At 41.5% G+C, this 27,766-nt stretch overlaps 2 protein-coding genes across 4 annotated transcripts in view; one reads left to right on the top strand and one right to left on the bottom strand.

The window, feature by feature from the left end:
• Positions 1 to 5,072, bottom strand: part of pou6f2 (POU class 6 homeobox 2) — a 132,316-nt gene extending 127,244 nt beyond the window's left edge. The window contains exons 1-2 of one of the 2 annotated variants that reach the window (XM_064330810.1): positions 4,981 to 5,072; positions 2,976 to 3,045 (exon numbers count right to left, since the gene is read on the bottom strand). In XM_064330810.1, coding sequence (XP_064186880.1) covers positions 2,976 to 3,035 — 60 coding nt within the window. In that variant the 5' untranslated portion in view covers positions 3,036 to 3,045; positions 4,981 to 5,072. Of the gene's footprint in view, positions 1 to 2,975; positions 3,046 to 4,792 lie in introns of both variants that reach the window. The other variant, XM_064330809.1, reaches the window with a different exon arrangement.
• The window catches only part of vps41 (VPS41 subunit of HOPS complex), a 46,815-nt gene continuing 24,116 nt past the window's right edge, over positions 5,068 to 27,766 (top strand). Inside the window, exons 1-5 of one of the 2 annotated variants that reach the window (XM_064330802.1) lie at positions 5,068 to 5,180; positions 6,335 to 6,373; positions 13,380 to 13,487; positions 19,774 to 19,851; positions 22,470 to 22,544. In XM_064330802.1, coding sequence (XP_064186872.1) covers positions 5,160 to 5,180; positions 6,335 to 6,373; positions 13,380 to 13,487; positions 19,774 to 19,851; positions 22,470 to 22,544 — 321 coding nt within the window. In that variant the 5' untranslated portion in view covers positions 5,068 to 5,159. Of the gene's footprint in view, positions 5,181 to 6,334; positions 6,374 to 13,379; positions 13,488 to 19,773; positions 19,852 to 22,466; positions 22,545 to 27,766 lie in introns of both variants that reach the window. The other variant, XM_064330800.1, reaches the window with a different exon arrangement.

The raw sequence follows: 27,766 nt of genomic DNA, 5'->3' as shown, positions 1-27,766 counted from the left end.
ATACATCAGATTCGATATCCATTACCTCCAACTCAGAGGAATTCTGAAACACTCTACCTTCTACATCTACATCTGTCTGAGGAAATGCACTGGGTTTCCTGCAGGCTCATGAAAGCGTTAGGACAATTATTCTTAGATAACTTTCCCACTAATCGGTAGAAAAGTTTTCATCAGACATAATCGTGGGCGGCATGGTGGTGCAGTGGGAAGGTCCTGGGTTTTTGTAACCAAACAATTCACGTGTGGTTAAAGTCCACATTCTCAGCTATTACTGCAGGGTATTTTTCATACATTTTGTATTCACCATGTATACATTACAGACATTTTTATACATAGTCTCCCCATTTCAGGGCATCAGAATGTTTGGGGCAAATTAATATTATATAAGGGAAAGCAGTCATGTTTAGCACTTTGATGCATATCCTTTGCATACAATGACTGCTAGAAGTCTGTGACCCACATACATCACCAGGTCACCAGGCCATCTTCAGCTCCTGCTCATTTATAGTTCCTTTAAGCTTGTGCAACACATGTTCATTTGGATTCAGATCATGTGAATGACTCGGCCAGTCAAGAATTTTCCACTTTTTCAGCTATTTTAGATCTGCACTTTGACCACACATTAATTGTTAGATTAAAAATCTAAAATTGTGGAGTACAGAGCCAAATCAAGAAAATAAATATGTCTTTGTTCCAAACATTATGGAGCTCATAGTATACACACCATTGAGGCTATGAGTTGGTTTTGGCAAAAAAATTAACAACATTGACTTGACACCGTTCTTTGCCTGCCCATCGGCCGCGGGCTCAGGTGGTTTTTCAGTGAGAATTCTCTTGTTCCTGTCTGAACTGTTGGCCAGTGGATTGAGTAGGCGAACACACAAATGTGCAGCCAGGCCAGGGCCTTTGGCCTACTGGCAGAGGTTGCGCTGCTCCACCGTGTTTCTCCCAGGGGGAACGGGCCGCTGGCCAGTCGGATACGGTGACCTGTCTACCTGGCGTCGGCCTGAAATAAGAGGCCTGTAATGTTGATGAAGCCAACTGTCAGTCATGGTTCCCTGTTGACTGCACAAATCGCCATGTTTTCCCTCGCAGCAATGAAGGCGCAGAGGAGAGGAGAGCACTAAGGAATGCAATTGCATCATGCTGCACTATTAGATATTGTTTATAATGTAGCTGGCTGTGGCAACCATGTTAAGGCCAGTAATGTATTTTCAATGGCAGACTGAATTCTCTGTTCATTGGTATATACCATGCTATGTACAGAAAATACAGTACGAAGCAATATGAATTTGATCATTTCAAATCTCGTCTGTTTTATTATATCATATTGCACTGCAGTCTCTATCACTCGCTAATTTTCTTTGTTGCACTGAATTATGGTTCACACCAGTGAACCATCTTAACTAAATCAATGCCAATTAATCGTCTGAAATTCGCATCTGTTCACCTGCAAGTGAATGAAAAAATTCCCTTGAAAGTAAAATCTTTTCTTTAATCTATCCATGCATCTCTCTGGTTTTCAGATATAGCACATCAGTTGCTTTTAATTGTTGCACAATGCTTATATGTACACTTTAGTGTACATATTACATCAGTTCTCCTGATAACACATTCAGTTTACAGAAACACATAGTGTGATTCCCTTAACGTGTATTTTTCAACACAGACATTTATTTAACCTGTATAGTTCCTGGATGGTAAAGTCATTCTTAGTAGATTTGTGCACATTTTTTGTAGAATTATGAGCATAGGCATACAGGGACCATAATCTACACCCTTAGTGCAACCACGTATGAAATTCAGTCATAACGGCATCTAAGACACTGGAATGTAGAGGCGCAATTGTTCCTGTGGTGAGATTGATCATTGAATAACAAATTTTTAAAAATGTTACTCGTAATTATTCCAGACAACACATCCGTCACCCGTCAATTTTTGCAGCCGCTGAACTGATTGTTCCGCAATAAAGGACAAAAGTGAAATAAATGCTGAAATTCTTTAGCCAACATCACAAAGTGCAAAGAAGAATGGAACCGGTTCCTTACTTCGTTTAGCTGCAAACTCAGCTTCACCGTCGAAGCATAGGTTAAAATAGCATGGAAACAGCGCAAATCATAATCAGGAGGTAACCGACTGAGCCAGTACAGAACATTTTGTTTATTTATGTACGCCTGCTTTCAGCAAGCACAGCCAGGTTGTGGGGTGCATTTGGTCTGATTAATGGAGTTATTACCGTATGATTGCATTAGGAAGAGTGGCGGCTGCCTGCATCTCCAGAGCTGAGGCTGTGCCTCGTGTACGAGCCGCTCCCTGTAGACGGGGGGGGGGGCGGCGCTGCACCTCCACCCTTCTCGCAGCGCACGGCTCCGCGAGGTGGAGAGGGAGGGAGGTGTGTACAATCCAATGGCACAAGACGGGGGGGGGGGGGGACAAGGGCAGTAACCGCATTAGGGTTCAGTGCAGTCGCCTATGCTCCCTTCTGCTGTCATCGCCGCTAATGCTAAAACACACGCGGAACACGCGCAACTGCGCTCACTCAGGCACACGCGTGCCGAGACGCACAAAAACGCACACACAAAAATGCACGTACACACACAAGCGCAGATGTGAGTGTTCACACAAAATGAACACATGCGTGTGCACACACACACACATACAAGTACATACACAGAAACATAAACACACACGCACAAACACATATGCACATGAGTGTTTCCACCCACAAATACACACAATTTCTCAGTCTCAAGAGGGCACTTACAACAAGTGCAATCAGTAAAAACACACTGTCAAAGGTCAATAAAAATTGCAGTGGGAGACAAACAGCCAAGTCAAATCCAGAATCAAATACCGGCAAGTCAGAGGACAGCATAGAATGTATACATGGAATATTTTAGACCTGAAGTAGCTGAGGATGGGGGGTGGGGACACATTGTATATAAGAAAGTATTGAGAAATGGCTGACTCCATACCTGGCCAATTACAGCATCAGTGGCACCTGGGTCCTGCTGAGCTGGGAGATGACAATCCATCTTGTGGAGCCTGCGTAGAAAGAAGAGGGGGCTGCTGGCGTACATCTTTCAGTCAACAACATGTGCTCTGAGAGCCACTGGCCCCAGAAGCACAGCAAAATCAAGCTGCCCTCCCGAATATGATGCAGCAGGTCATGTGAACCAGACACCCTCTTTAAACACAGACAGACACACACACACAGAAACATACCCTTCAGACAACCAGATGCGCACGCGTGGCCACAGCGCACGCACACACACACACACACAGACCTTTTACAGACCCCACTCTTACACCACCATAGATACTTACAAGCATGCAGTGTATTAGTTTTTCTCCAGACCTGATGTGACAGTGACAAATATCCAATATCTGTTGCATTACAAGCCAGCTACTGCATTCACTTCACTTAACTGAGCCTGCAGTGCAGTTATGGATTACATACCTTTTACACAAACTCCAATTAAATGGGGAGTATCACTGTATTTGCTTTGCTGCCTGTAATTGTACAGCAATGTGTAAAACTGATGCAGAATTATGAATGCCAATGTGAGAATGTATCTTAACTGAATCACATCTAAATCATACCTAAATAGATGACATATAAATTTTTAATGGAATTTCTGGCACCATTAGTTGATGTAAGAGGAAAGCAAAATTAAGCGTTATATTTGTTTGCTGTGTTTCAATTAATCTAATAATGTATATGATTAAAATTAAAATAAAAAATGTATTATGCATCAAACGTATGGGAATAAGAAAACATAGAATATAAAACATCAGTGGTCTGACTGCACTCAAGAAATGGCATACATACGCTCTCCAGATAGACTTAAAATACAAGAAAAACACACATTTGTTCACCTGATATAATGTGCAACAGTGTCAGATCTGGCAAACAGCAATCCCAAATCAACGACTAAAGGTGTTTAGCCCATAACTAAAAATAAAAAAATAAAAAATAAAAATAGTGCAAGCAAATTAGCTAACAATGACCTAAAATACGAATTCCAAATACAGGGAATGATTCTTACGATTTACATTTATTGGCATTCGTTTGTGCATTTGTGCAGGCAGAATACGAAAGAAACCCTCCTTTGATAATTTTTGAACTATCAACACCTAAATTTGGGTGCGGGATATAATGAAGAGAAATATAAATATATTAACCAAATAAACCCAAATCACACACTGCATGTTGTGAAAGCTAGCGTTTACTGTTATTTACACTGAAAAGTAATGTTTTTACTTTTTGTATACCATATATAAACAAACCGACGAAAGAAGTTCACCGTGTTGCTTCAGATATGCTACGCTACTCTGTGCCAAAAAAAGCATATGTAGCTTAAGGTTACGAGTTAGGCTAAATATTATTACTGCGAAGAGGTCAAAAGTAGAAGTACTTGAAGGCCACAACATAATGGATATTTGGTAATGTATAATAGGCTACACAATCCGTGGGCTATCTTTTTATTCAAAATAGCTGAAAAAATACATTCACAGGGGAACTCCCGAGTTTTCTTTGAAATGGCTACAAAACAGTTTCAAATGCACAGTGGCGACCTCTGTCTCAAGACTTAATACCGTAGTGTTTTCAGCAAGCACAGGCGAAGGACGCCAGAAAAAATTCAGGTAGCCCATGTTTACTCCGTTTAACTGTCCCATTACATAACGCGCGTAATTTCGCAAGTTAAAAAAAAAAAAATGTTTTCTAAATTTTATTTTAAAAGCATACTGTTTTTATTTTTCATTGCTATACCGTACCAATACAACTCACTTTTGAAATATCTTCTATGTCGACATCTCAGTTCGCATGCATTTTAAATGAACATATAATTGATGCGTAGATAACTTGTAGGCTCCTTGCTTTATGAACTTAATCAAGTTCATGGAAGATGGCTTAATTTCCATTGCGTACATCGCTGTGTATTATTAAATAATACGCTGAAGATAGTGGGCCATTACCTCTCGAGAAAAACCACTTTGCTCGAATATGAGCTTCAAAAAGTGTTCAATGGTCTAGTGCCATCGGCTAGTGCGCATTTGCGTGAATGTCGTGAGACCGAGCTGCAAAAAACTACAAGTCCCAGACAACATAGCCATTAGCTTCCTGTTTTTATCATGTGATTTCACTCATCTTTACCATGGCGGAAGTAGAGGTGCAGGTAAATGTTATATGCATGACAAATATAACTATAAATACGTTTATTTACTTGCCATATATATTTTCACTTTTGGCAACTCTTTTTCTTCCATGAGGCGATGTTTTCAAGTAAAAAACTAACATCGTTTGACCACTATCGTTAGCGTAGTGCACTGTATCTTTAGCAGGGCAGTGCAGTGCCAACGGGAAAAAATCTAAGTAGCTATCAGTTAGCTGGCCTCAGATTTGTTGTGCTGTAGCTACTACAGGCTGTAAAGTAAAGCAGAGTGCCTGTACAAAAGAGCTGCGATGGATGCTTCGTAGAAGCATTTAATTAGCTTGCCAGCTCTGCCAGCTATCTGTTTCTGCTGGCCATCATTCTTGATCTGCATGTGATATACTGGATTTGTTGTTTTGCATGGCTAGATAGGAATGAGAAGTTGTCAAGAAAGTAGTCAAACATGTAACAGTAGACTGACAGTTACTCCGTTCAATGGCTAACAGATGTAAGCTTGGGTGTTCTATATAGGCTATATCTACGTTGCACACATACACACTCGTCGTTAAATTTGTGGGGTTTTTTTTTTTTTTTTTACACTGATACAGGCCCATGAAACGCTGCATCTGCCATATCTTTCATTTGAATTAGATTGTATGACATACTCAGGTCAAAAGTTTGGTAAAGAGAGGAAATGGTTTGCATGGCATATACACAGTAACGTAACGCAGATGATTTTTCAGCGCGAGATTAGATAATTTGCTCAATGTGAATGAAGAAGGCAAACTAAGACATCTCCGACTCGGTCAGCACATTAATTAATCGGCTTTTTTCGCCAGTTGTCTGTTAGTTTTAATAATTTAAGACGTTGGCTGTGGATATGCGCTACATGCATATAGAAAGAGAAAACTATTTTTGTCATTCTGCTTTGAGGTTCTTAACCTTCAATTACATTTTAATGAGCTGCTCTTTTGAATATTTAGAGCCCTTTTTCATTTATGCAACTACAAAAATCCCATGTTCAATGTAGTTTATGGAATAACAAAGATGGTTACATTTTTTTTAATTCTAACGTGTGGAAAAGCGCACTAAACTGGATGACTGAATAAATCACATATTCTTGATATCATCTGTTATGAAATAAAATTTAAATTATTTCCTCTTGTTTGTTTTTTCAGGGACGAAAGCCAAGTGAAGAATCAACAGATGACTCTGAGGTATAGAATATCTTTTTTCGCATGTACATTCATTACCTGTCTGTGATCTGTCATTTCGCTAAAACAGTGATGCCTGCTAATAGTAAATGGCTGTATAATTGTTAGGCATGTCCTAAGCCAAAGACAAAACAAACCATTATGTCTACTTCATCTGTCACATTTAATCTCAACCTTAAAAAGTATAGCCTTAGATTTTATTTTAAAGGCTGGTATAACATTGTTCTGGCATTCTGTATTATTATTTTCCATATGATGTCATAGATCAGTACTTGGTGAACATTTTTACATACTTAGCCAATCAGGGGACCGTTGCACATTTTTCGTGTTATCCTGAATATGCTTTGAAGAGATAAAGTAGGCTATGTAACACCTGAGAACTCAAAAAACTGTTTATTATTAAATTCACCCAGTTATTTCCTGGAAATTATGCATTTTCAAATGTTTGAATATATGAGCTTTACATTCTAATATATTGAATATACAATGCAGTCCATGAGTATTTAGGCAGTGACACACTTTTTGCTATTTGGACTGTACTCCAGCGCATTGGATTTGAAATAAAACAATGGATACAAGGTTAAAGTGCAGACTGTCAGCTTTAATGTGGCGGTATTTACATTGATATCGCGTGATCTGTTTAGGAATTACATCCCATGTTATACAGAATTAGAAAGCAAAAGTTATGAGGCAGTTGAGTGGTCATGTGTTTCTTGGCCAGCTGTGTATCTTTGCATCATTCGATTGTGCAAAAGACAGCTAACAAAAGCATGTGGTCCTAATACCTTTCTTCTAAACAGCCAGCAAATCCTAGGCAAATCTTAGTTGAAGACCACATTCAGGTCAAGCCATTCTGTTCTTTTTGGTTTTTCTTCTTTGGGGGCCACAGACTGCAGAAACCTTTATTGAGGATGACCAGCAAATATTCTGCAAATTTAATCAGTATAAAACATTGAGGACAGTTGGCGAGAAATGTAAACAAGTACCAGCAGCTATGCTATATAGCTCAGACATTTTCAAGTCACCTCTGGTTGTCTTGCTGGTGTGAAAGGTCCAGTACTGTTTTTAAACAAAAAAATAAATGGCAGTCACTTTTAAGTTAGTTAATAGGTTGCTGGGCCACCATGTGTTCTGTGGCATAGTCTTCCAGTGTCTGGAATTTTGCTGGACGAAATTGATGCCATTCCTTCCCGACAGAGTCAGTCAGTTTTCACTTTAGTCATTGGACGTAGAAAACCCTGTTGTAATTCCAAATTAATTCATTGATGCTTGATAGGGTTCAGACCTGTAGGCTGTGAGAGAGATTTTTGCACCTGTAAGTGCGGCAGTCTGTTTTACTTGTACGCAGGACATCAGCGGTTTGGTGGCTTGTTTCTGTCTGTCTTGCCGGTTCCTTGGGTGCGTGAACTTAGCAGACTGGGTAGATGGCTGAGCAGAAATGACATTAAGCGGCCTAATCCAAGGTCATGCCAGTTTGGCACATGGCTGAAAAGATTAGTGTATATCTAAGCATCTGTCAAAGCATGTATATGCAGACCTGTTCAGGCTATGACAATTTCAGTACTGTAACCCACCAATAGGAAGCAAGGCTTGTCAAGGGATAGGCCTAAAGCATTTTATTTGTTCGGTTGCAGTTCTATCCTGTCAGGTTGAGTGGTTTTGAGGCTGTTGTTGCTTCTGTCCTTCTATGTCAGTGGTTCCCAACACTGTTCCTGGAGATCTACCATCCTGGTTTTCATTTCAACCCTAATTTAACACATGCGATTCTACTAATTAGCAGTTCAACAAGATCTGTTGCTGTTGAATCTGGTGTGTTTTGTTGTGGTTGGAGTGAAAACCTACAGGACTATGGATCTCTTGGAGCAGGATTAGGAACCACTGCTCTATGTTGTACTGTATGTTCCAGCACACATTGAGTTTTGTATTTGTGTTTTTTGTAGTGCCCTCTTTACAGTGTTTAATAATTATTGGTCGCCATCATTGCAATGAATGGGTCTTCTTTCATGTTAAGCATTTTGAAGTTCAGATCTCAGATGTAATCAAATTTAATTGAAAACATGAAGGGCTATCTTTAGTTTCTTTGCATGTCTTTCCCAACAAGGAGGGTGTAAATGTCACCCTGTTCATTTCAAAGTCTTCCTTCAAGTCAAGACAGGCGTAAATTTTGCCTGCATCATTAAAATTTAAGTAAAAGTATTGATTTCATTTCATTTTCATCCTTGCTGAGTTCACTCTTGGCAGCTCTGTCTGTACAAGAAACCTCGGTGTTATTTGAGGTTTTGATTTCTCCCTGTCAGCTCTAAATCAATGTTGGTAACTTTAACTGGTAAACACAATTTTCTTTATGTTTTCATGAAAGGCTGGACTGTGCATCTGATGACGATTTATTGATGTGCATAGTTTTGTTTAACGAAAGTTTACTTCCCCAGCATGTTAATTGTTTTGTTTTCATTGTTTTATTAACTGCTGTTCATTGTCAGAAGCTCATTGTCATTACACCAATATCCTGACAACCTGCCCAATGAGGACTTCTAGTCTGGGCATAATTGAAGCTCATTTCACCTCACAAATCAGTACAGCTCTCTTGCTATGTTGTTTAGCATTACTACAAAGCTGCATTTAACTTCTATATCTTGTAGAAAACCAGTTATAATTATATGTGTGCTTGTGGTAGATTATGACTCAACTATTAGACTGAGAAGTGGGTAAATTGAAGTCAGAGTTTACACAATGTCTGTCCAATGTTGTTGACTGACCAGTCAACTAAACTGGTATGAGACCTGTCAAGATTATTAGCACTGATGCAAAAGGAGAGCGTTAAAAGGAATGAGTCATATTTTCTTCTGATAAAATAAAACTGAAACTAATATCCAAAATTGACAAAGGGGCACATCCAGGCACTATCGCTCAAGTGTGGGAAAGGCCATGATGTTTGTTATAGCTATAGAAGACCAAGAACAAATCAAATTATTCGCAAAGGATTCCAAAGATAACGTTTCTGAAAAGGAGATCATTTGAAAAATTGTAGAATGTTGATGTAGAATGTAGAAAAAATAACAATAATAATGGAAAAAAATAATGTTACTGATAACAATTTGCGTGTTGGGTAGATAACTGTTGGTTTTCCATAATTGGTGTTTACTGATTGGATCTGTTTTTCTAACTCGTGTAAGTATGTAAGTTAGCCATAAGCTATAACTTACTCTGAAGAACAGCATTCATAAAATAACAAAAAACAGTATAATAACTCTGTCATATGGGCATGTACAACAGGTGAATGTGGTAGTGAAGTCCAAATATTATTCTAGACTGTTCCTTCCTTCTTTTACAGCAGGTATATGAAAGAGCAAATAAAATAATACATGTCAGGAGAAGATGGAACCTCTCATTTAGTGATACGGAGAATGGCATGTCAAGAAGACAGTGAGCAAACAATTCCCCCTCCTTAAAAACAACGCACGATAAATAAATAAACAACCTGCCTCGGAAATGAAATCTAGCCTCCTCGCTCTGCTCCGTGCCGCCAATCCGCGAGCAGAACCCTCCGCTCGCGCGCCCGAGAGCCTGTGATTGTCTGCATCCCGTGGAATCGCTACAAGCCTAGTTTGTTTAGTTATTTATTGCGGCGCTGCTTCCTGTGTGCGGTTCCGCCACTTCCATGGCGGCGGGGGGCGGTGGGGGGCTGTCAGCAGACAGACGGCCTGATGCAGCGCGGGAGATGTGGAGAGGTGCCCGGTGATTGTCCGTCGCTGATAGAAAAAGTGTTTTTTTTTTTTTTTTTTTTTCTCCGTGGGCCCTGCCAAAGGCACTCGTCTGGTCTTTTGCAGTATGGAAAGGCCCCGTGGTGTCATGAGAAACTTGCGTGGCCCACTGCAGGTCAAAATCAGATGAGACACAAAGGTGAAAACACACCTCTTTCTTCTTTTCCACACTAGTTACTCTGCCCGGTTTCCAGTTTTTCTTTTTACATTGAAAACATTTAAATGTATTGCCCCCCCGATGGCTGCCAGCATATCCAATTCCCACCCTAATTTGGAATGTCCAACTATTTGCACCTGCTGCTACATTCATGCGGGAACACTGCTGATTCGGGAGTGTGGACAACCACGGTTCTCCTGCTTCTTTTCACACTGGAGCCCACAACCAAGCTCGCACAGAATTGCGTTGGAGGAAGACCTTTCATATACAGCCTTAGCATAAATTCCACGAGCGCCTGATCAACCGGGGGGGTGATCAACTAGGGAGTAATGAAACGTGGCTCACTAACCGATTGCACCCTCCTGTACCCTGTGTGACGCAATTACCAAATGCACCTTGCCATATGGAGCTACCAGCCGCAGGTGCTGGCATGGTCTGGATTTGATCCAGGTCCATTGGGCTCATCCGTGCACCACAGCATGGTGTCAGATGAGCCACCCAGCAGCCCCACTTCCGGAATTTCTGCCTTCCGCATTAATGCCTGATCACACCCTACCATTTTAGGATCAACTGCTTTTGAGTTGGAACGTGAAGAATTGCATTTGCTTCTTTTTAATGACATGACTGGAATGAAACAGAGGTCTCACTTCTTCAGTAGCGATATATTTTAATGTTTGGAAACGCTGTTTTATGGAGGGAGAGTATGGTGATGTTTTTAGTAAAAATAGCAAAAGAAGGAGAAGGAGCATCCTGCCAGTCACCCCCACAGCTTTGCAAAAAGGCGATTTAAAAAAGTCACACTTGCCCCCTGGGCTCCAATTAAAAGTGTTAGAAAGAATCGAATGACACTCGTCTACAACAGCAGGAGACCGCAAACGGCGACAAGGGAGGAAATCTTAGTGTTTGAAATTAAGGGATATGAAAGAGTCCTTTTTCCCCCTTTGGTAAAGACATTTTTACTCCTTTAATGGCTTTGTAGACCGTGACAAATGTCCAAGCATTAGAAATTTCATGTCTGGGAGAAACAGGAAATGGACATTGGGTTGAGTGGGAGCAGAGAAAATGCTATTGAAAATGAAACTTTTCTTCTTTTATTTGTTCTCGCTGATCCACACTTTGGCCACACATACATTTGGTGTTGCATGCAGCAGACACTGTACATTCTCTCGTAAATGGCTATCTCTGTCCAGCGTCTAAAAATGGAGTACAGCAAAACGGCATCCTGAGAAATTAAGCTACATGAACTGTAACCCATGGAAATTTTCTGAAAGTATAGACACTGTGGTTTATGTTGAAGAGTACAGTGTCATCCCAGGAATGGAAACATTATTCATGCATTATGAACAAGGTTCTGAAAAGGTTCTGGCAATGCCATTCAGTGTTATTGCCTCCACTGCAACCCAGGGAAATGAAATGTGCTTGCATTGTGCGCGTAACGGGAGGGTTCTGTAATGAGCATGGTGTTCTGCGAGCTCCTTGACTCCTTGACCGGAAGGTTACTGGATCGATACCGAGAACTGGCAGTGTGACCAGGGGGAATGGGCATTCTTCTTCCAAATCTTATTTTTTTTTCTTAACCTTTAAAGGGGGGAATTGGACTGCTCTTTGTAAAATACTTAATCTGTTTAACCCATTAAAATCCACTTAAAATCCAGGGCTTTTTATAAGAATCCGCCTGTCTTAAATTAACCCCTTTATCTAAAAAAAAAAAACTAGGCTATATACTGTACAGTATAGACATGGTTCAAAGCTTGAAATAAAGAGCACATTTGTACCAAAATGACCGTGTCCCCTGATCCTACGGGAGCCTCACTCAGTAAACAACACTGTACGGGTTATAGACCTGCACCTTAAATCAATGACTGATAAAAGCAATAATTTAAGACAATGTTATTGTTAGATGCCGGCATCTAATTTCATGGCCTTTGGGCTTTAAGAGTTTAACTCACTGATGATTTATCATGTGTGTCTACTTGATCTTGAAATGAATTTGAACTTTGGGTTTCGAAACCCCCTCCCCCCCGCCCATAGAACACCACTCAGTCATACGACTCTTTCCCACAGCTTTTTTTTTTTTTAACGCTGACTGCCATCTGTGGTATATTCGGTATAAATTAAATGCCCAGATTGTCCAGATTAATTTCCTCTACTAGTGGCTGGTGTAGATGGCTGTGAGTTTATATGAATGCTTTGGTCTGTGAACAGCACTTCTTTTTCTTTATTAAAAAAGAGAACCCTATTTATTTTCCCAATTTGGACTACTGCCCAGTTGTTTTTGTAGGCCCAGCTCATTGCTACAGCTTACTCGGTCAATACGGGACAGCTCGGAAGAACGTGCTCTGATCTGCAGGACTGCGGCCACTCGACTGACCGGAGGAGGGCGATCAGATGACGAAGAAGCAAATTGACCAAAAACGTCCCTCTCTCCGTTGTCAGGAATGAAAAAAGTGGTGATTCTACAGTCGAGTATGCATTTGCCCAAAGGGTTGCCTTGGTTAGGATTTTGGAACCCAGTGTATTAGCATGGTGCCGCCTAGCAGCCCCCTAGCCTCCTCTTGCAGGTAGCTTTTCACGCTCACTTGGTGCTTGTCCAGCTGTTTCCACAGCGAGTTGGAAGACATTTGAGTTTTTTGTGATTTGTTTATGATTTTCATTGATGGAATGGATTGAATATTAATACTACAAAAAAAAAACAACAGTCAAGTAAACTTTGTGCTTCCACACAAGTAAAACTTGAGCTCGCCCAGACTGCTCATTAGCTACAGTACTAGCTAGCCCAATTAGCTCAATCCCATTTGTAACACAGTTCACCCTTAACAAAAAAAAAACATCAAGTGTCATGCCAAGGAATGGTATATTTCTTCCACGGACATTGAGTCATATTGACTCAAATCTGTAACAGATACTACCACTCCCGTATCTGAACTGGTTCATTAAAATGAAAAAACATGGATGTGTTTGGATGGCATTTAGAGACATGTTTGGCCATAGGGCCAAAAAGAACTTACTTGGCTTCTGGTCTGTTACCTATTGTGAAGTTTGTGACTAAACAAGGTGCTGAGCATATATGCATGTCATTGGTCTGTTCTAGGAAGAAGACAGCGAAGAGGAGCCCAAGCTTAAATATGAGCGACTGGCCAATGGAGTGACAGAGATCCTGCAGAAGGATGCAGCCAGCTGCATGGCCGTACATGATAAGGTAAAGGCTGTTCCCTGGCTTTTTAAGGCTCTTCATGGCTCCATGCTTGGGCCAAGGAACAGGGGTTATTGATTCTGATATGCATGACCAATCAGAACGTAATTAGACTCATTGATTACACCGGAACTCAAATGTCACTCAGCTACTATCTTTAGACTTTGCACCTCCAGGACCAAGAGTAAAAACTACAATTTTTCTGAGATAATTCCAGTGAGAAGCCAACTACAGTGGATGGCTAAAAGCCTGTTTTTAACAAATACTTTTGTAATGAGAAAATATAAAAACACAAAAAATATATAAGTGGCTGAGCTCATGAGTTTAAATTAACAGTCATAATAAATTAATAGTCAATTTGAATTGTTTTACATTTCTATGACGTTACAGTGAAAAATGTTCTACGAAGCAGGTTTTTCAGTTTCTTACAAGCTTCAGCCCAGCTTCAACACACGGGTTGATGGTTGATATCTCAGCTGTGTGACATTGAGCGTTTTTTTCTTAACTTCATTTCAAACGTAGCTGTGAGTTGCACAAATGGAACGTGGCCTTTTCTCTTCATGGATTGGTGTCCTCGCAACTATGCAAGGTTTCCTTGTAGTTGTCAATACTGATGTCGAGATACTCATCCGTCCCTGAAAAATGTCCTTGTCCGTGTTCTACACAGGAGAACAGTTGTGCATTATGACTGTACTCTGTTTGAACTCCAGCCCAGTTTACGAAACAACCTTAACCCTTGAGAGAGGGGGTACAAAATCTCTGAGAAGAGAGTACATTTGACCAGCGCAGACACTGAAAACGCTTGGTGCATGGATTTGTTCGCACAGCGTTAATGTGCGCGTTTTTCTGCTGTTTATCGATGCGGCTCATTCCTTTGTTTAAGGTCATCACACTCTACTCCATTGGCACAGGCTCACCCACAGGCTGTGATGGAACTTCCAAATATAAACAACGGCACACATTATTTCCATTTGGCGAAGGCCCTCGAAGCTGAACTCAACCTTAAGTCATTTTAAAATGTGTGATTCGTGTGGATAATGTACCTGCAGATCTAGTGAGCAGACCTAGAGAGTTTTGAGTAAATATTCCAGTATTTACACATACAATGTAAAATACCTGGGTAGGTTAAATGAATAGTTACCAACAAATATTTTAACAAATAATGATTTCAGAAATGCCTTATAAAACTGAAGGTACAATTTGATCATTCCTTGCAAATGTACCTGTGCTTTTTAGCAGTTAATTTACTTCATAAATATATGCAGAGTATGTATAAATAAATAAAGGGATCAAATATACTATACAAGAGAAATACATTAGTTTTACTCCAGAACGGTACTGTAACTTTGTAGCATATGATGAAAAAAATAAGTCTCTGTTTTAAAATGCCTAAGCTTTTTTACCAAAACATGAAACAGTTTCTAGCCATTTCTGTAGATGATCACATTAGTGCTTTGAGGCATTGGTTGTCTTCCTGGATACATAAGATTTCAGTTGACCATGCTGATGAATTCAGTTGGATGGCTGAGTATGTTTTTTTAAATAATGTATTTTCTAATCTGCAAATATTCAGCTAGGTGGATGCTGGCTACATGGGTACATAATTCTGGTGATAATATGATTGCTTTATATTTTTTGAACACTTGTTACTGTATCGGTATATTTTTTACATTGAATAATTAATATGCAGTGAGACATTTCCATAACAAGTCTACTCCTATGGCCTGTTCCCACCATATTCAGAATTACATGGATTTTAAAGCCATATAGCTTTAAGCTCATTAACCTGAACAGAACAAACAAATACCAACTGGACTTTTAGTCGATAGCAATGTGGAATGAACTGCATTGCAGTGTGAAGGAGTCAGGACGTCCGTGGCTCCCAACGATAGTCTTCCTTTTTTTACATGTTGTTTAAAATTTTGGATGTATTTTTTTTTTTTTTCAAACAGAGTTGACAGGGGGTTATGCTTTCGCCCCATTTCGTCTGTATGTCTTTTAGCAGGATGTCTACAAAAGTTATGAACGGATTTGCATGAAACTTTGTCGAAAGCTTGGTCATGGGCGAAGGAAGGACTGGTCAACTTTTCACACCAGTTGGCCAAAGGGTGGGTGTGTCTGTGGGCGTGTGTCTGTGAGCGTGGCTTCTCACAAAAGGACATATTTATGAAGGCATGTAACACCATGAAACTTTGTGGGACTCTCAGCTGGGGCATGCTGGGGAACTGTTTTTCTGCCACTGAACAAATATATTACTAATCTGCCCCATGGTGTTGTAATAACTGACTAAAATTTCATACAGTCATGAAAATGCATTCATCGCCTGGTGTGAAGATTGTGGAAGAAATTTTTTAAGTTAAGCGAATATCCGATGTGTAACTGGCATATCTTGACAGTTGCATAGTGTTGGCAGAGGGATGCGCTCGACTGAATGCCGTCTTTTAGTTACCCTTTTTATTCATTAATAGTGAACGGCCATATTACCTCGATATCATAATCATTAGCAACATTATTATACAGAAGTACAAGAGGTTGTGTGTGTGAAAATGTACTAACCAAATGGATATGCACGCTGTTTAGGCTATAGGGCAGATGCTCGTCCATCTTCCTTTACAGGTCTAACAAGGCTACTGCATGTGCATCAGTACCGATTTACACTGTACTGGTATAAACACACCTTTCCTATTGCGAATCAAACAGACCCTCAGATGAAAACAGTCTGACTGATTAAGCATGGGAATGGTGTCTCAGACATATCAAATTAACTAATTTAGTTACATTGTAATGGCAACAATTTTAAACATTGTCATAATAAATGTCTATTGTCATTAAGGATGGATTTTGTAGACATCCTCTGTGAATCAACCATGTCTCACAATCAAACATTTTCGAAATGTTTTGAAATGATCACTTATTGATATTAAATGAAATAGTATTGACATATCACCAACTTAAATAACACCTCATTTAGTAGTCAGTTTCACAAGTATTTATAACTTAGGAAAAGCGGCATGTCTTTTTATCGTTTTGACTTGGTTCTTTTCTCCTTCACCTATTTCCAGTCTTGGGCCTTTATTTGTTTTCATTTTTATTGTGTCTCTGGTCAGACCACAGTTTTTTTTTCCTTAGTTTTTCATTTTTTAAAGCATCACATTTTTCAGAAGGGCCTGTTTGCACTGGATGGCTAATCGCCATGGCACCGAGTGCATCCATGCAGGCCTGTGCAGCGGAATAGTCATACCTAGTTATGTCTCCACACCTGATGTTTTATTAACCACTATTGATTTTTTTTTTCTTTTTTTTTTTTTTACCCAGGGGATTTCTCCCCCCATTTTTTTTTTCCCTTTCTTCCTTTTCCTCTCCTTCATGCTGAAAAAAGGCAACCTTGCGAGAGTGAAAGACATTGCGGGGCTGAATTTCCAATGAGCCTCTCTTCCCCTGTTTTCACTCCTCGTGCGCAAGTATCCCCCAATCTCCAACTCAACCCCCCCCCAACACCCCAACCCCCTCTCCCCAGTCCTCCGTTCAACCTTACAGTGACACACGGCCCCCCCTTCCAACCCCGTAAAACCCGCCAACACCCCCGTATTGCCCGTAATGTTGCCTCATACTTTAAGTGCCCGAATAGGAATTTCATTTGCGCGATTCCATTTTGTTAAATCCTTTTAAAACCCGCGCGGACTCGCAAGGTTGCCCCTCTTATTTATTTATTTTGTGTTATTTTATTTGGGGAGATTGCGGGGGCTCTGTTTGACATGCTCAGCTGTGCCTGTAAATATAAGCATTTCATTATAGACTGCACTGAAGCATGCTGTGGTGGCGCAGCGCTGAGCAAGGTAGGCAGTGTGGGGGCTCTGGGGGGGGGGGGTAAGTGTGCGGTGGGTTGCACAGTTAATCTAATACCAAAAAGCCTCCCCCTGCCCCTTTTTAATTTCTCCTCCCTAAAGCCCTCCCTGCTGGGAGCTGAGTGGACAGCGCTGTGATCCCGGCCCGTTCGCCCGGCCCGCTGGAAGAGGAATCGGGCCCGCGGTCTGAGCTTCGCATCGCTGTTCAACTTTGTCATAAACAGTATATAACCGTTTTTTTTTTTTCCGTTTTTTTTTGTGCCTGTGCGGTAGATTTACGATGCAGGATTCACTATTTACAATTTAAAGCTTCCCCTTTATAAATTTATGGCGTCCTTCCTTCCGCCAGTCTACTGTGGCCTGTTCTTAGTTTAACTAAGCGTGAAGCATCTCTCTCTCTCTCTCTCTCTCGCCAGGACATGAGCTATCCAGTACCTGGGAGCAGATATATATGCTGGAATTGCATAATAAATAGAGCTTAATGTACCACCCTAGACGCCCAGCTGTGGTGGTATCACGATGTTTGGAAAGTGATTAGATTTTAAAAAAATTTTTATTTAGTACAATTAAAATACAAAACGGAAACAGAAGAGACCCAAAAACAGTGAAACAGTACAGGGAGAGGCAAGAAACCTGAGGGGCTTATACATGGCCTCACCCTAAATAAAACGACAACTCAACAAAAATGTACAAAAATAGAATAGAGCATAAATAAATAAGAAATATTGTTACAGAAATATTTCCTTTGCATTGCGTGCCTGCGGGTGTCCTGGAGGTTGAGCCGGATTGTTTAGGCTTCTGAGGCTCGCAGGAAGTTTGGAGAAAGGAGGGCATCGGTCGGATGGATCGTAGAATTGTTGGCTCGAGGAGTAACTTTGCATCCAAGGCACGGGAGAAGCCCGGCCTGTGTATTTCTTAAATGCACAGCCCACTGCGTCAAGATATATTTCTTTTGCTAGACATGGAAGTGTCAAAAGCAGGTTGTGGACAGGTACGGATGGATATTCCGCACTTGAAATTTGAAAGGTATATTTGCAGTCACTGGCGCAGTCATTGCAGGGTTTTTTTTTAATGTTTCCTTTACATTGCGTTCTACAACTTAAGGCAATCAAAATATTTACCAAATATCTTTTACGTTTATCTGTTACTTTTTACTTTGTATGAAAGTATGAAACAAAAATAGCTCTGTGTTCCCTCTCTCACACACACACACACATGCTGTATCTCTCACTCTCTCTCTCTCTCTCTCTCTCACTCACACACACACACACAAATACTTCCACACTCTTACACTCTCACACACACACACAAATACTTCCACACTCTTACACTCACACACACACACACACACACCCATACCCACAAACTCTCTCTCTCACACACATACACACACACTCTCTCTCTCACACACAGACACACACACTCTCTCACACTCACACACATGCTGTATCTCTCACACACTCTTACACTCACACACACACGCACACACACACACACACACACACACACACACCTCAATGCTCTCTCTCTCTTACACACACACACACACACCCCAAAATCTTTTCTCCACTCTCCCCCCACCACACACAACCCACACACACACACAGGGAGGGGGAACCACAGTCTGGAATGGAAAAATAATAGAGTGAAACGGGATGGCAGCAGACGGGAAGGAGGAGAAAATGGAGAGTCGCTGGTGGCGCGTGGAGGAGGCCAGCCTGCGCCGCATTTATTATGTTTAAGCATTTAGAATAGTCCAAAACGCCATTTCACACTGCTGTGTTTTTAATAAATAGGGCTTCCCCCTGCAATTTCACAGTTTTTGCTCTGGAGGCCACCCCAGCCCCCCAAAACCACCCCCACCTACCCCCCCCCCTCCTTGCCCGAGACTGGCAGAGTGCATTTTTAATTCCCTGGCCCAGTCCGTCAGTACTGCGCACACACAATGTAGCCTGGGCGCACACGTACAAACACCGCTCACTGTCTGCTGGACCAATGCGCCGAATGCCTCATGCGGGCTTCTGACTCGCACCATGGAGAGTGCAGTGGGGTTTTGTCAGTGTGATCTGTGAGCCGCTCAGATGCAAGTCACTAGTAAACCCCTTGGTCTTGAAGGGTCACAGTCACAGCTTTACTGGGGAAAGGGTCCATCTTGGTCTGAACCTGATACGCACGGGTGTCACACTTGTGTTTGGGTGAATTGTGTGAGTGTGTATTTAGAGGTAAATTTGTATTTATCTTTTCCTGAGAGATAATTGTATTTATATTATTAATTTTATTATATTTTGTTCCAGTCAGATTTTAGTATGCAGGTTGTTTTGCTTGTCACTTGCTTAGAGGTGCTTTTTCAATCTTCAGTTTTTTCTGAACCTGCGGTTGCATTTTCCCTTTTCTGTCAATATCCGAACCTCAGTAAAGGTCTGGCTCCTCTCCTCTTTCCTCCTCAGTTTCTGGCGCTGGGCACACACTTTGGGAAGGTCTTCCTGCTGGATGTTCAAGGGAATGTCATTCAGAAGTATGATATTGTAAGTATGCACCTCACACTCATCTCCATTTGTAGAGCCTGACCACTTTCCCAGTGCAAGACGGAGACGCTGATGACAAGAACAACCACCGGGGTAAATCAGCTATTCAGTGGCTAGAATTTCGTTCTACATATCTCCGGGATTCTTGAGCTAATAGCTACAGTTAAGTAATTAGGACTTCTGAGGAATAATTCCCAGAAATCAGTGTGCTAGTAAATGCTGCATGAGACACAAAGATATTTATGATAACAGCGGAAGCCGCAGTACTAACCACACAGCCACGTGCGCCTGCGTGAATACTGCCAGCAAAACACGAGGCACCCCGGACGCGTTCTGGAGTCATGACCCCAGCTGCTCCGTGCCAGAGACCTCCAGTCAACACCTCCTTGCCTTTGCTGAAGACTGTGTTGTGCGCCCTGCTGACACACGCTGATATCGATGCTAATTGAGCTCGATACTGAATTAACATCTCAAATTTAATTAGCGTTAGCAGGCCTGCCGGGCCGACAGTGATTTATGCCTTCGTCCACGGATACCCATTAAACCGTAATAGTTTTAGGTTAGCTTTTAATCTCTTTGAATAAACTCGGCTATCGTTGGAAGGATGCGTTGATGTAATGATGTGAAAAGCTTTTGCTTTCTTTATTATTAGGGCCCCTGACATTGCTAATTGTTTGTTTATTTAATTATTTTTTTAAATCATAAATCCTCCCCCTTTTGGGCTAGATACTTGAGAACAGGCTTGCTGGATTTCTCTCAAGAACAACACAGATAGAAGTCTAGAAGTGATAATGTCCATCATATAGAATTGTCTGACATTTTTGGAAAAAACATTCTCCCGAAGACCTGCTTGACATATCAACATGGAACTTTTAATGATTTGTTCTTTCATGGCTTCAAGGTGGATGTTTCTGTTCGGCCCCCCGTAATGGCTGCTTGCGTGTTTTATAATGAATATTTCAGGTATAAATGTATGCCATGGGTGGATTTTAGCTGCTTCTCTTACCAGTTGATTTTGTAGATTCAGGGCTGAAATTAAGAACCACTTAAGTCTCACTCATCACGTGAGTCTGCACTGAATCTGCAGAGTCAGTCACCTTATAAAAGTGATTAGAAATGTAAAGTAACCTTTTTCGGAAACTGTTGCTGTAGCGTATTAAAAAATGTGATAAATGTTTTGCCTTACGGCTTTTAAAAAATTTGTACAGTGCAAGTTCACTGCAATAAAGAGAGTAAAAATTATTGAAATGGAACTTTGTACCTTGAATAGCAGGTATGAGGAAGCCCCGTGGGGGCGCACATGAGACTCCACTCAACTCAGAATTGATTTCCCCTTTAATTTCTTAATTGCATCCACCAACAATAAAGGAGAGGAAGGGATTGAATTTCTCCTGAGCAGTGACAGCATGCAAGGCAGCCCCCCCGTTGGCCTGTCACAACGCCTCCGACCCCTGCCGTCGCCTGAGCAACGGCCCCCTCCCTAGACGTACAGCGCATTAGAGTGGCTCTTTGAACCACCGTGAATCACCTCCCCAAGTCCCCCCCACCCCCCCACCCCACCCCACCCAGGGTGACCTCAGAAACAGCTTTTTACACTTTTAATGCAGGGGGGCAGCTCACACCAGCCACGGTTTAAAAGGTTTCCTACTAGTTTTTAAAAAACTGTCACCTTTCTCTCTCCCCACAAACGCCCGTGTCCGGATGATAATGGAACCGCGTCCAGACCGCGTAGCCTTTCGGTTGCTGACTTTGTTTGCCGGTTCATTCGGTTCGCCGTTTTCTGTACCGTTGCAAATTGCGCCATTTTTGTTTGTCCTCATCTTTGCCAAGTTCTAATGCAACTCAGACGCAAGATACCCGCCACATTCTTTTTAGTGTGTGTCTGTCAATTGTCTGTTTTTTTTTTTTACACAGGGATGATTGCAAACCCACTAACAGATTATTGATAATAAAAAATAACTTTATTTATGTAGTGCTTTTCTTAGAGTATATTCAGAGTACATTTCATGATAATGAAAAAAAATCTAAGCATGCAAACAATGGGGGGGGAAGTTCACTTTGATTGATCCAAGGTTCAGCGTGTTCAATTTGACCTTATGTGTGCTATGGTTAATAGCTCTGTGACTGTGTTGATGGCCCTGATAGATTTACTTGAGATAACTACACCATGTTGTTATTAGGTCTCTCCTGCACCAGCACATTTTTGGAGACAAGAACTTCAGAACTTGTCTCATTGCCCAAGTCTGGACAGGTTGAGTGTGCAGAATATACCGTCTTTATGTATATAAACTCAAAATATATAATCTTTCTCCTGAGCATCTCTGTAGAGTAATGCTTTTTTGAGACATTTCAAAGCCGCCATATTTTACACAGAAGAAAGTTTACAAGTTTGTGGTTTACAGGAATGGTGTTCTCTATCGCTTGCCTGCTCAGATAAATGTGCAACATACTTTTACTATTGCAAATTTGATAAAGATCATTGTTGTGGGCTGTAGCAGTTATGTTTAAGTGTGAAGGTCATTTTTTTGCAGGTGGTGTGTCTGTGGGTTGTGATGAGTTGCTTGTACATGCGTGCCTAAGTGCGCGTGTTTGACACTCCCTCCTTCCTCTCTCAGCAGAGTGCTGTGAAAGTCAACCAGATCAGTCTGGACGAGTTCGGCGAACACGTGGGCGTCTGCTCTGAAGATGGCCAGGTAACCAAGCCCCCCTTACAAGCAGCGAGGAGACCCTTTTACTAAAGACTGCTCAGCCTTGCCCTGACAGAAATACGGTTCAGCGCTGTCTCCCTGCTGCACCCCACACTCGGGCATAAATCCCCCTCACATTCCATTTTTCTTCTCGATCTGGAGCAGCATGGTCAGCTCTCTCATGCCCCCTAGTGGTATTAAAAAAATTAAAATTTCCCGTAATATTCTTTACCTGTGGCTTTGTGGTGGTCTTCTGTGTAGCACAGTTTTGGTTGTCGTCTTCATAGAATGACAATTTTTGAAAGCGGATAATGCAAAGTCCCTGACCTGTTCAGATCACAGTTAACCTCTTTGAGGAGGAATCGATTCAGGCTCAATAACTGCTTACCTCTCTGTCCCTTTTAATGTGAATTCCACAGAGGGTGTTTTTAATTAACGCCGTTCTGAGTAAAACTACTGCCAGGTGTGCAGTATGCTTTTATCCCCAGTCATTCTCTGGTTGCTTATGTCCATAAATGTGCCCCTCATCGTTTTCCTCTCAAAAATGTGGTGACCCTTGTTGGGACGGGGGTGGAGGTGGTGACAGATGTCATCCTTGGAGAGCCCCATCCCGCTACCGCAAAATGGAAAACGGGAACTACATTGCAGTCAGTGATAGTGGTTCAAGATTATTCTTTCCCAGAATTCCATTCGGCCGCTCATTTTGCTTTGCATGGAGACATACAGGAAGCCCCAAGAGAATAATATTAATATAATTATATCAGGCTCTATGAATATTTATTAGTATTTTATTATTATGTTATATTATCTTCTATAGACCCTAGTGAAAATTTCAGTTAAAGTTTCTCTTGGCTATGCATCACCTATTACATAAATGGCGCATATTTTGATTTCACTCTGGATCCATTGTAAGACTATTATTTGTCCTTGATAAGCTTCATGAACAATAGAACTGCAGTTATCTATGGTGCATTCTACTGGTTTCAAAATAACGTATAGTAGTTTATATTTGATGAGCATATTCTAATTGTCTGCTGGGAAAATCCAGTCACTTCAGGCGGTTTAGGGTTAGGTCTTGGTTCCTAGTCGACTGAGTCCACTGAGTCCAGTGAGTCCACTGAACTGGTAATCTCCTACTCCACTATATAAAAAAAAAATATCCAGAGAAATTACAAGGCATTTATTTATAAAGCACTACTATGTTCTCCCTGTTTCAATTGCTCAATTTATGTGTATTTGTGCTCCAGAGAATGAGCTACTCAGAAGCCCCTTCAATACAGTTTTCTAGAAACGATTGCTTGTTTTGTAAATGTAATAAAACTCTGAGAAGGTTCTCCATCCTGATAGTGTTGTGTGTGCATTGCTAGCACGTATCTGCTAATGCCATCGTGTTCCGGGGCCTGTGAGCTTTATTGTAGGTTTACACTTGCACAGTAAATGCATATTCAGCAGCTGAGTTGTATAGCCATTCATTCAGGATCAAGACACAACCTCCTTTTTACGTCATTAATGGAACAGTTATTAGCTGTCTTTCTCTTAGAGTATCGGAATCGTTTCCGTATTATCTCATTATTACTGATGATCGTCTGTTTCTGCTCATTCATACATACATTTATATTTCTAATTATTGTACAACTTTATTGACATAGTCAGTAATTAGGCACATAGTGCCTTGAATATCTAAAGCTAAAATATCACTTTCCAAAGCTATGGTATTCGCAAGGAAGCAAGGTCAACATTCTATAATTGGGTTTTCATCTTAATGGATTGATTGTTATATTGTGAAAACTTATCATTTGTTTACAGGAAACTGTCCATCCACATACTGTACACCAAGTGGATGTCATCGGACGTTTGTTCAAGAGAAAGCTCATATATGTCGTCATTTCTTCCATTATCAGAAACTTCTAGTCCACTCAATAATTTTTGGATTATGATTGGTTTCTAATTATTAGCCTGTCAGTCAGAGCCAATGACCTTGTTCTGAGTTCAGCAAGAGCTGAGAGACACTTAGTGGTTATCAGCTGAACTGCTGGCTGCCAGTCGGGTTGTGGAAAATGCAAGAGCCCTCTACTGCCACAGCCTCCTTTCCTCAGAGGGGGGAGTTGTGCCGTGCTATCTCACACGAATCATCATTTTACATACAAAATGACAAGATTTATTTCTTCAGCAGTCCCTCTCGTGCCAGTTGAGTTGATCCTGACAAGGCCACTCAATGTGGAGTTTATCACTGAAGAAGACTCCCCCATCTTTTTTTTTTTTACCTTTTTTTAAGAAAAGCTCCCCGTGTTCCTACACATCTGCCTCCCATTGATATCCCCTCTATTGATCGCGCCTCGGCTGTTATCTGGTTCTCCCCGCCGATTATCGCTACGCGCGTAGGATCGCGCGGCCCGGATGTTCGGCCCCGGTATCTCTCCCCAGAATCACGCCCGGCTGGTAAAAAAAAAAAAAACACGATCTTGTCTCCTCTTGGAAAAGGCGGCACCAATTAAAATCGATGCCTCCTTCACTGTTGGCCCGTGTCCGCCGCGGTCTGCTGTGAACCTGAAGCTTCCCGCTAAAGAGCAGATCTCGCAGATAGCGCCCCCCCCCCCCAAAAAAAAATAAAAATGTAAGTAAGCAGTTTGAGAGGAGGACTTTAGGAGCGCGGCTCGCCTGGTTTCCTTTTCATTATCATCACGCGCAGGAAACAGTGGATGTAGCCCGCGCTAATAGCGGCTCGGCCTCCGGGCGAGCCAAACGAACGCGAAAAGACCTGAACCCCGCGGCCGCGAAACCGCGCAGTTCATGGAAGCGACCCGGAGACTGTAAGTACTGGCCCTGAAGAAAGGCGGTAATGCAATCAAGGCCCCTCTCTTTTGGGGGGGGTGGGGGGGGGGGGTCAAATAATAGGCTGTGATCCTTTTGAGACGCTGGATGTTTGTAATGAAAGTAAATGTCCGTCTCGGTGAATGGGGATTGTAAGCTCATTGAGCTACAGGGGAAAGGGGTACACAAACCAGGATTGTCGCAAGAATGTCCGTCTGTCTTTGCAATGCGCGCTAACAATTAGCCTCTGTGACCCTGCTCGCCGGAGGTTTTTTTGTACTGTGTCTTACCGCGTTTTTTGTAACGTGTGCGCGGAAACGATGAAAAGCATCTGCCGCCTCATTGTAGGTGGCTTCCAGCTCCGTTGAGAGATGAATGGTTTTTCTTGGCACATTACCTATCTTCTACCTCCAAGCTTAACTTGAATTAAATCTTGACAATAAGCGAAGTAAAAAAAAAAAATGAAAAATAAAAAAAAACAAATGAATCAATGAAGTTCTGGGATGCGCTTCTTGGAATTTTGATGGTTTTAGTTGAATGCAAGACGTCCTTGAAACGGACATAACAAAAAAATCACATTTCTCACAAATTTCTATGCCTTGAATTGTTTATAGAGCTATCAGTGAAACAGCCGGCCATAGTTTATTTCTATGGCACCCTTTTCAATGAATTTTCAATGAACTTCATTGAAAACCACAAGACGTTAAGTCCAATCACATCCCAATTACGTTGTCTGTATATTGGGTCTAATTAGTCCAATACGGTTAATTAGTCTGAGAAGATCCAGCCTGTCTAATTACACTCAATTTAATTCAGCTTGGTCATGGGAACCGAACCAAATCCAATTTCCAGGGTAGATGATCATAGCCTGAAAACATTGACATTGAAGAGCAGGAGATGAGGATGTTTGCTTGGTTACGAGTGCGGTAATGGAAAGTGCACTTAGGGTATTTCTCTGACAAAAAAAGTGAGTCCCCTAAATCACCTTCCTGTTACATTTGTACATCTATGTCTCAGAAGCTTAATCTAAACAGATTTTTTCTAATGAGTAAAAGAAGGTCCTATGGTGTGAGGGAATTCTGTAGCATCTCATCTGATTACATTACTTAATTGATACTGCTTAAGTAGTACAGTTCCCTGGAGTTTAACTGAAGAAATGTTGTATTAGTTTTGCTGTTATGTAGTTCTGAGGACTTCCTCAGCAACCATAAATATGTTATTTGACATAGTAGCTGCAATAGAACATAGTAGTTGAACAATCAAAAATGTAATCTAATCAAATAGGACTGACCCAGGGAACAGTAAGGGATAATCAAGTCTATGGAGGCCTACAGCCTTTTGTACCATCGTACCTCTCCTACACTTTTAATTGTCTCTGATATGTCCTAAATAGCATTTTTGTAGATATTAACACTGTATCATCATTGTTGTGTGTTTTAAGGACAGCAGCTCAATCACACCCGCATGTAAACTGCACTGTCCTGCACTAGGGACGGACATGTACCTTTAAGAATGGCACCAGGGAACACGTCTGTGATCACCTTGTTCCATCCAAAGTCCTGGGTTTGAAATGGATAATTTTGCATGCGTAGCTTTGCCATGGTCTGGTTTGAACCTCTGCGAACAGAAAGAAGCGCTCTTTTTTTTTTTAGTACCCCTAATTGTTGAGACCTTCCCCCGAATAGCAGATCCTGTTTTGAAAGCCATTTTTACGTTCCTTCAGACAGCAAAACACAACATTTTGAAAATGTGTCATTTACAGAGGAGGCACTTACGGGGATGTGCTTTTCCTGTTTACCTCTGGTAAGGGGGCCTTCAGGGAAAGAGCCTCAAACCATGCCCCCCCCTGCAATAAATTCTGTGAGCTTCTTATTGTCACCAGAGGAGCTTCATTTCTTCGGGTTATGTGGATGGCAGGGTCAGGAAGTGGTGTGTCTAGCCATGCGCCATTCAGGATGTGGCTGGTGAAATGAGCCACATGCTAGCTTTAGCCATTTCCTCTTTTGTTTTGGTTTCAGGGATATTCTGAGTGTCCCCCTCCCAGCTGTGACTGGAGTAGGGGATTGCTTTGGAGTGGCTGTCCCCCTCAATGACACCACATCTGTCTGCACCCACTCCGTTTACTTCCATTAGAGACAATGACAAAAAAAAAAACGTGTGTGAATGTATGGCGATATAAAACTGTATCAGGAAAGGATTGTGTAGTAATAAGCACATGCTCTTAACGATCAATGGATCTTTCGCATAGCTTCAAGTGCTGAATTTATTCATATGCAGGGTGAGAGTGCCTACTCTTTGCTGGCTCGATTCGATGCGATGCGATTCCGACGTCAGGAGGGGTCATGCGATGCGATGAGAGTTGCCGCCTGACGTCATGTGATTGCCTGTGCTCTCTGGATTCGATGGCGATGCGATGA

This window comes from Anguilla rostrata, chromosome 4, assembly GCF_018555375.3.
Source record: "Anguilla rostrata isolate EN2019 chromosome 4, ASM1855537v3, whole genome shotgun sequence".
Taxonomy (NCBI): domain Eukaryota; kingdom Metazoa; phylum Chordata; class Actinopteri; order Anguilliformes; family Anguillidae; genus Anguilla; species Anguilla rostrata.
The sequence above is the reverse complement of the archived record's forward strand: the minus strand, read 5'-3'. Positions and strand labels throughout refer to the sequence as shown.